Source organism: Atheta coriaria, unplaced genomic scaffold (genome assembly GCF_025399875.1).
Source record: "Atheta coriaria isolate IRGN ID8LTWV9N9 unplaced genomic scaffold, Caltech_Dcor_3.1 hic_scaffold_4_pilon, whole genome shotgun sequence".
Taxonomy (NCBI): Eukaryota; Metazoa; Arthropoda; class Insecta; order Coleoptera; family Staphylinidae; genus Dalotia; species Dalotia coriaria.
In genome coordinates this window covers 2,991,409-3,002,394 of record NW_027045446.1, presented here as the reverse complement: position 1 = coordinate 3,002,394, position 10,986 = coordinate 2,991,409, and the positions used below count along the sequence as shown (strand labels likewise).

The 10,986-nt window shown below is 36.3% G+C and overlaps 2 protein-coding genes across 9 annotated transcripts in view; one reads left to right on the top strand and one right to left on the bottom strand.

The window, feature by feature from the left end:
* Positions 1-993: 993 nt before the first annotated feature.
* Positions 994-3,983, bottom strand: Tsp26A (Tetraspanin 26A). Of its 4 annotated transcripts, none has more exons than XM_065300940.1 (10): positions 3,479-3,983; positions 3,295-3,415; positions 3,166-3,239; positions 2,988-3,062; positions 2,827-2,925; positions 2,638-2,766; positions 2,532-2,582; positions 2,301-2,411; positions 1,831-1,947; positions 994-1,699 (listed from the first exon to the last, which is right to left on the bottom strand). In XM_065300940.1, the coding sequence occupies exons 1-10, from the start codon at positions 3,593-3,595 to the stop codon at positions 1,631-1,633; spliced, it is 963 nt and encodes a 320-aa protein (XP_065157012.1). In that variant the 5' UTR covers positions 3,596-3,983; the 3' UTR covers positions 994-1,630. The 4 variants fall into 4 exon arrangements, with proteins under 4 accessions (XP_065157012.1, XP_065157010.1, XP_065157011.1 ...); XM_065300938.1 differs by lacking the exon at positions 2,301-2,411 and having other exon boundaries at positions 3,479-3,674; positions 3,746-3,979; XM_065300939.1 differs by lacking the exon at positions 1,831-1,947.
* A 2,425-nt stretch (positions 3,984-6,408) lies between these two features.
* Dop1R2 (dopamine receptor 2) overlaps positions 6,409-10,986 on the top strand; it is a 29,310-nt gene continuing 24,732 nt past the window's right edge. For all 5 annotated transcript variants that reach the window (XR_010547875.1, XM_065301258.1, XM_065301254.1 and 2 more), the window contains exon 1: positions 6,409-6,844. The gene's annotated coding sequence lies outside the window, so the exon portion shown is untranslated. The remainder of the gene's footprint in view (positions 6,845-10,986) is intronic.

Below are 10,986 nucleotides of genomic sequence, written 5' to 3'. Positions count from 1 at the left end.
TTTCACGAGAAAACAATGTAGTTATCTTAATGGTTGCTCGTGCGTTCGATGCATGCACATCGGTTACAGCAATCTTAGTTGATTACAAACCAATGCAAACTGGATCGAACTGAAATCGCACTTCATCATCGCTCCAGCCCCCAATGAAATATACGACTGAAAGGTGCGCGGTGATTTACTCATCTAGGTACACAATACACCGCGGGGACAAGCACTTGTTTGGCTAATAGATTATATCAATTATATACGTGTAAATAAGCGCAATTATAAAAAACGTGTTGTGGATTCAATGTCAAATATTAGAAACGCGCACGCAGAGCGAGTAAAATCTATCTAATCGATAAATAATTGGATCTGATGGGATTAAAATTAAAAGGATGTCAAGCAGTGTGGAATAATGGCAGTGAACTTTTATTTATTTTCGCGAGTGTTTGCAGAGTAACTGTTGATTTCTGACGAGTTATACAATTCGATACGTTTGTTTGTCTAGTTTTCGACACTTTTTATACACCTAGATGAAAAAAAAAAACACAACATATAGTTAATTATTTGCTTCCAGCAATTATTTTATCAACTTCAAATACAGCCGAAACTTTCCACAACAAACGGATTTTACGCTGTCAATAATAAAATGATTGTGGTTAACCAGATATATTATTATTTGCCTGGGAGGCGTCTTTTTTCGATGTTTTGACATGACATTTACTGCAAAAAATCTAAGTCCATGTTTAAGAAGTTTAAGATTGAGTATGGTAGTTTAATAAATTCAGAATTATTACGTCTATATTACGTTTATACGCGGACTTGCCTCAGGCTCCGGCGAAAGACACGGCACAATACTATAAATAGTTTTTTTTGGTTACTTTCAGAAAAGGGTAACATATTGTAAAGCAAATAGGCAACCCAATATACTTTTGAAGTCTTGACGTGTCAGAACATAACCTTATATGTAAAAATATTATTTTTATTTCTAGAGTAATAAAAATAATGATGTAGCAATATTAAGATTGTATTATTTTCGAGTTTATACACAAACAATATTTTTCATTGACAAGTTACAACCTAGTTTTAGTCATTTACTTTTGAACAGCAGGTTTAAAACTGTTTAAAATACAATTTACATACAAGGATGGTGTTTTCACTTCGCCAACCAGGACAAAAAATCAAATTGTAAATCTAACAAATGCAAGAATCACAGTTCAAATGACAAATTTGAATCAAAAATCGAATCTTGACTGGCTGTTGTTAACAAAGCCTAAGACAATACGTCAATTACTATAATAGTACAACATTTACAATATTCTGTACAATCTATTATTTCGTAAACGGTTGACGCAGATAATACAATAACTTCCATGCGGCTTCTTCGTCTTGGAAGCGAAAGATGTCCTTTTTACATTTTGATGCCAGAATTGTACACAAGCACGTGTTAAGTTTCAAAAAGTATGCGCTGTGTTTAAGGTACACAAGAGTAGTAGGTAGGTAAGTATTCGAATGATTAGGAATCTATTAATGATCGATAAAAACGTTATATGCTTGAAGATCAGACAAAGTCGAGTAGTGCTGGTTCGGGTTCCCACGCAATGCGACACAACAAGTTGTACTACACCGCCGTGGGAGCCCGCGGGTGTCAATGCCACTTGGATTTTTGAGCGAATATATCAGCGCGGAGATTTTGAGCGAAGCAGATTCCCAGTATCTGTTATCAAACATGAATCATAATTAATAAATATTTATCAGCACTATTTGCACTGGAAGTGCATTAGATGCATTTTGGAAATATTGGAGAACAGATAAAATTAAAATAAATATAAAAGAAAAAACACTCACTTGAAAAAATAAAACTATAATGGCAAATGTGGTCAATGAAATCATATTTCTCTCCGTCCATTCTTCAACTGCCATCAAGCATCCTTTTTCATTTACTATCTTAGATACATCGTCATTCTGAATCAAAAATTAAAAATAACTAAACAAAGCAGAAGAAAACCAATGTTTGAGTTGCTGTACAAGTTTTGAACATAAATGAACTTATGTTATTTTATATCACAACGCGTTGAAGACTAAAAGAGAAAGAAAACTAAAGAAACATAGAAACCTGCTCCTAGGACTACTAGAAAATCAGTTGTAACTTGCAACCCGCAAAAACTAGTGGGGGTAAACCGCGCAAAAGTACAAATACCTGTGTTTTAATTAAACTTAAAAAAGAAAAAGAAGTCAATAAATAACTAGAATAAATAATAAAGCAAAAACACTTTTCTACATGAACCCTTGCGTTAGTCTTTAGTCTGAAGAGATACCTTAAGCACCATAATGCTGACAGTAACAGCAGCAACCGGCACCAAATTGCTTTCGATCCATTCCTCGCCCGCACGCAAGCAGCCGCGCTCGTAAATATGCCGCTCCCCCGGCTGCATGCACCGAAATGTTATCGCATTAAATATTCGTTACACACATGTGAACAATGCACCCGAGCGCGAATGCAATCGTCATTGAACAAAAAGCATCGGAGTTACCCAATCAATACTTACAAAACCCGGCTTCCGGACGTCATAGCCGCACTGCTTGTTCTTAATCAACTCCTACAATCACAAACAGATATTAAATAATATTAATTAACGGACAAGTTCAACGCACGTGTGGTTTACGCTTGCAACACGAGAAGGGAACTCCGCAGGCCTCGCGACTACCGACATCGTGCGACGAGCAATTGAAATAATTGTTTCTATCCCAGTCTTTTGGGCCCTCGATTCCACAACATTGTAGCTATAAATTAACACAATCAGTATTGTTTTAATTATTCAGATGATTGGAGGAATTACTTACCCAGTCTTCTTGAATCCAATCAATAAGATTCTGCTGATCAGGATCCTCACGATAATGAATAATAAACGTTTGAAATCCGATAGTCGCTTGTGATTTAATCTACGAAACGCGGTCAACGCATAATTTAATATTTTATTATTCAGAAGTAAAGTGAAACTTACCCAGTCTTTAAATATGAAACCCATAATTCCGGCAGTCATTTCAAACAATAGCAGTATGGCCAAAAACAATGCGTACTAAAAAAATGTAATTCGTTTAATAGTTTAATGTCTTTTAAATGAAATGCTACCATTTCTTCATCGTTTTATATGAGTAGAAAGTTGATGAGCATATAATTACCGTTCCAAGTAGGCAAGTGTTTTCTCTAAGCGCGCCCACGCAGCCGGTGAATCCGATAACGAATGTAAGAGTACCTGGATTAAAATTCTGATTATTTTTTGCGTTGTTTTTTAATAGGTAGCTATTTACCTATACACATTAAAATGAACGCCGGGTCCAAGGCGACGTTAGCAACCTTCGAAATATTGTTGAATATATCTTTCTCTGTCCATGCCCAAACTCCAATTGTAAGAATACCGAGACCCAACCACTGTAAATTTATTTTTTTTAATAAGTAAATAGAAGTAAATTGTTTTTTTTTTATATTTCTTACCCAAAAAAGAACGTTGAATCCAAATATCATGTATTTCAGACAACTGCTCACTTCGCTGGCGTCCCTCCGATATTTCCGAATGGGCACCGGCACATTTGGCACATTTACCGCTGCCATTTGTTCGAAATTTGTTCGCGAGATTAAAAATGAAGATTGGTGATCACGTTGCGTTAGAGTAGAGGTGGATTCATGGTGGCTGTGTGCAATTTGCCCTTGTTTTGCGCACTTTTTCACTTAATTTACGTTTAGAATTGCTAATTAACTCACATTCTATTGAGTGGTTGGATGTGGGATGAGAAAATGGCCGAATCAATGAGAAAACAAACAAAATCGACGTCGATTTCGATGATTTCGGCCACAGCTGTTGTTATTATTGTCTTCTCGTGCTACTGACGCTGACCTGCTACGCTGCTGCTAGCACAACAAGCAGCGCGTTTGTGTGAGTCATGGATTGTCAGTGTTGCTGCTACCGTCGACTCGCATCAGAGAGTTCGACCAATGGAAGAGGCCGCAGCGGCAGGAAATATAGCTGCAGGAGCGAAGGAGCGCAAGTGAGCGCCATCGATCGTTGCAGTAAGAGATGCGTGACTCAACGGTATTGCAGGAAACTTGAGTCATTTTGATGAGGTCAATTTGTGACCTTGGGGAGTTATACTTAGAAAATTCAAGTAAAAAGTAAACAAAAACTATAAATCATTTCTAAAGAAGTATTTTGTGTAGTAATATTGATTTTATTTAATTATTTACAGTAAAGTATTTATTTTATTAATCCTAGCTCCATCTACATTATAGAAGAGATTCCTGCTGAGCTACCAGAACTAGAAATAGCTAAAATCATCTAGGAAGCAATAATCTCCAAAGAGAAACCTGTTATGCAACTTTAATTAATCACTAGAGGTCCTTAAAATGTGTTTTCTGTCAGTATTTTTGTTTATTTGCGTATAAAATGTTTGTTTTTAATATTTTTTCTACTTGTATCACATTCAAAGAAGAATATGTACTGATTTTACCATTTTTTACTTGTCCTAGTCCTCTACTCCACTATTCTCCTAGTAAATCATATTTTACGACACCGGATATCCATGGAGCTTTTTCTGAAATAGCCTTCTATTCCTCAAAAGTATTTCCTGCCCCGTCTAAATCATCAACTGCTGAAAAATCTACTTTTCCAGTCTTTGTACACCTACAGATCCATTTACTTTTACGACCAACACAATGTGCATCAAAACATACCTGCCGTATACTCATATTGCAGACTTAGACATAATTATTACCAACAGCAAAATATTGTACACCAAATATATTCTATAGATATAAACCGTAAGTACCTCTAGCCTGCTGAAAGTTGGAAGGGTATTGCGTTCCGGCTGATAGTGATGGAGCATTGGCGCTCTTGTGAATGGCGGAATGGAGGTCTTAAGCGACATCCACAATAAATTTTTATTACCGAACATGCCATGCCACGAAAAGTGTACACGGAAAAGAATACACGTCGGCGAAAATAATTGGAAAATAAGGGCCGGCAAGCAAGGTGCCCTGCGGGTCAATACGAATGCCGATTTTCTTCGAGCAACATTTTTCTGCTCAATTGACGCCTGGAGTGTGATAAAAACTTGATTGAAAATCGCCAATTGCATATGAGTAAATAATTGGACGCAACCATTTGACTGACTAATTGGACAACGAGTGCTTTCACTAATAAAACGCATTGTTTTAATCTAACAATGCGTATATAATTTAATTAGCTATTATAGTCTATTATGAACGCTTGAAAAAAGCTTTTTTTTATTGCCATAGTTTATATTTGAGGTTATTTTTTTAAAATTTTGATAAAAATCATATTTAATCGACAGTTAACAAGCTGTGTGGACGAGATAAGCCTGTCAATTTTTGGCGCAGCGACATATAACATTATAACGACGCGTTGGTGTCAATCATGTTTGTTTTATGGAAAAACTTTTAATACTCTACTATGTACGCAGCGAGCTATGTGGTTATGAAAAGTGTTTGCCTATAGCCGCGGGAGAGTCGAAAAATATGAAGATGCGTATGCTGTAAATCAAGTATCGTATCGTCATGCAGTCAATATAAAAGCCGTAAAAAGCGTGCGCATTAATCTTTTATGCGTTGTTACTACACACTGATTTCACGTTTCGGCAGCGCGATATTTGTAGCACTGGAAAAAAAAACGTCTCGATTAAGAACGTTCGCTGGGCTCGAAGGGGTACGACGATAAATTTGTCAATTCTTTACCTCGCTGCGTGCCTGTAAGCCGAAACTAAGCTCCTTCCACCAAGTTCCGGCCCGCGATATTTTGTTCATTGGCAAATCCCGGCAGAACCCAAAGGATTATCCGCTGTTGGAGCTGGGAAATTTTCATTTTCCAATTTTCCACATGCATTTAACTATCATATTGTATCAAATATTATGATCCCTATAGTTTCACAGATTTTCGCCATCTTTTTATAAATAAAACCTTAGATTGTGTAAAATATAGGCAACCAAATTAACTTTTCTGGATGTTTTGGTACAACTGACGTGACTAAACTTGATTTTAACATTTGTAATTGATGTGTGCATTTAATTTGATGTGCCTCCGAGGTATTTTGTTTAATTTAGTAAATTTGAGCGCTGAAACAACATTCGAAATATATTCTCGTGCGGCCCAGCGACAATTAGCCGCCGTTACGACACTGCTTTGCATCCACAGCACCCCAAAGGATTGTCATCGGCGATGGCAGTTTGTTTGGTTGCGTGCACGATAGCCGCAAATGCCGCAGCGGCGGCGTGCGCGCTTTTGTGCGATCGCCGCCCGCCACTGGCGCGTTTCGACGGCACCGTTGCCGGCGCCGCCGCCAACAACGCCTGCGTACGAACTTTTACGCGACGCGCGGCGCCCGGACCGGACGGCAGTACTTCGCGCTCTCGCCACTGTTTCGGATACGATTTTGAAACGGCGGGACAATCTTGAGCCGCGAAATTAAACATCACCAACTTAATCTAATCCTTCATCTAACCACAATCAAAATATGTAATTAAATTTTAAATATAATAATCATTAACTTAGAAAATAAATCACAGAGTAAATTAATTAATTAAAAAACAAAATAATTAAATAAAAATACAAATGAATTAAAGTTTTCTATGCGAAAATGTCAACAAAATAAACGCGGTTATTGTGCGGTCGATCGCGATTGCCGAGCGTTTGTTTTTGTTGAATTATTTCATTTTGTTCGCAATGCCGCTGCGCAACTGGTTATTGCCCGTGAAGCAAAAGTGATTTGATTAGAAGATTAAATATTTAATACGCCTGCAAACATTAACACGCACGTTGTTCAAACGTAAAGTAATCATACACTTTCAAACGTAAGTATTTATGCAATTAATATGCAAATATTAAGTTTATTAAGTTTTGATTGAGTTAAAAATATATACCAACACATACCCTGCGATATTTAAAATGGTCGCCTGCCGCTTACCAGTTTACAGTTGATTATAACGTTCGCAAATCGATATTGAATTTAATCTATTTTTAGTCAATTAAGTGTGCCCCAACGGTCCAAGCCGTATATAAACGAGGCGGCATCTCGCCGACTTAATTACATTCATAATTTTTTACATAAATAATGCCACCACGCTGTGACTAATTAATTCTTATAAATTTCGCTTCGTATTTTGATTAATCGCAAAATCCCTCGGCTTTTTATTATTATTATTTGTTGGCATGATGTTGACTCAGTTTTGCACAACTTTTAACGATACTGAAAACTTTTGATATCTGGAAACTTCTGATTCATTTTTTTTATTAAAAATGTTATAGTTTTCTAACACAACAAATAAAAATTTTAATTTCATCCCCGAAAAGTTTTTATTACAAGTGTATGATATAAATAACTTCATAAATTAAAACAGATGATATTATTCTTGGATTATAAGCAAATTGCGTGTCATTCATACATTATGTATGAATTTTTACGCCACTTTATGACTTGAGATAATTTTTTCACTTTTAATTCAACATGTAAATATTCTGCATACATATTGATGTGGAATCAATTAAACATACGAACTGAATTATTGATTTCGAGTGCATTGAAACATTGCATTTATTAACGAATCCTAGTCATCCAGAAGAGTAACGAGATAATTATTACTTGTTACCGGCGGATACAAAATTAAATGAAAATAATGAATGCACGCACAAATTGGCTGCCAAATTGCTGATAATGTTTGACTATCAGCGAAAATCAAGTGACTTGAAAGAGCAACACTAAATAAACAATTTCGGTTGAATTTCAATTAAAGTAAAAACACACAAATTTAAATTTGATTGCTATTTGAATATGTGCCTGGTAATTCACTGAAATCGCGTAACTATTTATTGCATTGCGGATTACATTAGCGGGAACGCGGATTGCAATCAATAACTGATTACGATGCACTGATGTTGATTAGGGACGTTAGAATATGTTGCGTGGGTAGTCTAACGCGAATATTCAAATTAAAAAGGCATTTTGCGCAGCATATGAGCTTCAAAAGTTAATAATGTTCAAATCATGTTCAAACTTGTATTTGGATCCCTTATCATTAAATTTTGATGGTTTTGGTTTAGTACATGATGTCACACAACATAACTTTATCCGGGAAATGTTGTTGTTAAAATTCAACGTATTTATGATCATAAACATTGATCCAGCAGGTTTTTACATTCATAGATATTTCGGATTGAATTTTATAACATTTTCAGTGTGAAAATTTTAAATAGCTCCGAAAATTATTATTTCATTACCATGAAGAAGTAAATTTTTAAATGAAAACATAATAAAAACCAATAATAAATCTGTTTACGACGATTTAAATTTTAAATGTTTAATATTTTTGGATTATACTATTCCACTATTCCAAGATAGTCTGATATGCTGTTGCGCATAAACTTATATAAGTAGACTATCTATTTCTGTGCATGTGTGCGGTTGATAAGATATATCTATATCGAGTACCGGCGGTGTTCCATTCGGCGCGGATAAGGGAATGCGGTTCGACGTCGGGGTGTTCGGTTCCTTTGCGGTCGCTCTGCCGATAAGGGCGGGTGATGTTATCCTAGCGGAAAATATCGCGGTTTTGATCCAAAGCTTGTGATCATCCCTCTGTCTCGTTTAATTTGATGCATACACCGACACGCCGGAGCGCAACCAGCAGATTCTCACCGGGGGCCAAATCGCGCCGCATACATGTGCAGATGTGCGATGAACACGTTTACAGACCTTCGCAATGTTATCGGAATGCTTTTTACCGTCGTCAGCGCGTCATCGGGGCTAATTTCGGATTTGCTTTCGTAGACATTTTATTGCATATCAATTTATTATGCGCGATTTCGATTTTTTCACGTGGATAACCTAAGTTTAATACAAATTATTACTAAAAATCATGATGAATGTTATTTTTATTACAAAAATTAAATAATTTAATAGAATATTAAGAATCAAGTGGCTAAAAAGGAGTTTTAGTCACGAGATTGATTAAGAGCAATAGTTGCAATCGTTTAATCATAATTTGTATGATTTGACTTGTTTGACTGACGGCGCATGGCACTTTATATGGTCTTGTACTGCACCGTAGGCAAATGCACAGGCGCAAACGCCACCCCGTGACTATAGCCCGTGACTAAAGTAATTTTTCTTTAAATTCCAAAAATTAAAATTCGATAAAATTTCTTCCACCAGTTTCTGAATAATAAATAAATTGCTAAATTTTTATTTTCCGTGAATGTAAATAACCCCGTAAGTACTAAATGAAATATTTTATAACAATGGCTAAAGTATCGTATTATACTTGTTTCTATTATAGTATATAGTTGCACTTAGTCTCAAAACATTCTCTCAGGCCGTGTAAAGTTGCACAAAATACCACATCACTTACGATCCCGCTGTTGAAGCGCATAAAACCGGCAGTAAAATGCGATTTCATGCGTCCAGCAACAAACCGTCGCCGCCGCCGACGCTGTAGTGAGTCAACAAAATGTGAGGAGTAATAAGAAGCTAGTTAGCCGCTTACGTAAATAGCGAACGCTGCGAACATCGGCAGCGCAAACGGATTGCATCCGTGTGTTAAACACCAACACTAGTACTTTTCAATTGAAAAGCCTTCCAACAAAAGTGTTGCGCATTCCATTTTGAAAATGAAGCGATGTGAATGCGCTCCGTTGGATCGAAAGGGCAATTATTCTAAAATTACAAACAAAAAATCATAAACAATTCATTGTAGTAACTTTTAGATTGCAAAAATAAAAAAAATTAATCTACTTAAAATTATTTGGCTTGACTTGACGTAAAAGTAAAAACAGGACATTTATAACAAGAATAGCGTGTTTCCACAATTGCGTGATCAAATACCGATGCGCGCCATGAAATATCTTCATGCTTTCACTTCCATTACAAAGTTTACCAAACAAAAAAAAAACTACCTGCCAAATACTAGTAGACATTTTGATTAAACACATTGATATCAATCAAAATACCTAACATTTAAGTGTTTAATATCGGTATTATCCTGTTTTGTGTACAAGATAAAGTTACGGTTCATATTGTTGCGAATATGCGGCGGGTGAAAAGTCACAGGACATTTATTTTGTGCAACGCGTGCGTGGGTGCTTTATATGAACCAGGTTACCACCTCTACCTTCCCTCAGCGGTAGTAGTCTGTTATATAAATAATGACTAGCACAGCGCGTCGAAAACCACACCATTACCCGCCATCGCCTTTGCGTTCTCATCTGTTTTATAACTTACTGAGCCGCGACTGTTGCTGACACCCCGTGCGTGATGACGGGGGCAAACATGTCACGTACTTATTTGCGACGACGTTGTGTACGCGAGCGCGATCACTGCCTTATCGTATGTGTCGTGCATGTCTGCCGAGAGCAGATAGATCGCTTCGGCACGCATCTTGACATGCGAGTTACGGTGACTTTTTCTGCGTTAAACGCCAATTGCTTGCGATGGCGACGAGATATAAACACGCTTGTAAAGTGTCTCAGTGTTTGACAAACATTTACTACTATAATACGATGTTTTTTTTTGTTTTTGTCAATCGTTTATTGCTTATAAAAAAAGTGGAGGCGCCGGGCAATGTGGAATGACGTCATGGTTGTTGTATTGATAGATATAAAAAAATAACACATTAATCGATTTGATATTAACTGCGTATCAGGAATGGTTCATAACTTCATTACAAGTAGATCAATGGCTATTTACATGTTACACATTTTAAAAATTTAATCGATACGGTTATAAAGTTCATTGCAGCAAGAAAATGAGTACAGAAATAGAAAAAGTTAAAAGCTTTTACGTTTAATTTAATTTTTTCTTTGAATAAACCCAAGAAATTCATTAAAATACAAAGAAAACCAATCAGCGCAAATAATTCAACACTGACGTCACAAAAATATATTAAAAATCAACTGTCTGGGTGTAATTTTTCTTAACTCTGATGCTGAGTATTTATGCTAA

Coding starts and splice junctions, on each gene's coding strand:
- Tsp26A (XM_065300940.1), bottom strand. CDS start 3,595: ATGGCAGCGGTAAATGTGCCAAATGTGCCGGTGCCCATTCGGAAATAT. Junction 3,063..3,165: donor ACACTTGCCTACTTGGAACG/GTAATTATATGC, acceptor ACATTTTTTTAG/TACGCATTGTTTTTGGCCAT. Junction 2,926..2,987: donor GTTTCATATTTAAAGACTGG/GTAAGTTTCACT, acceptor CGCGTTTCGTAG/ATTAAATCACAAGCGACTAT.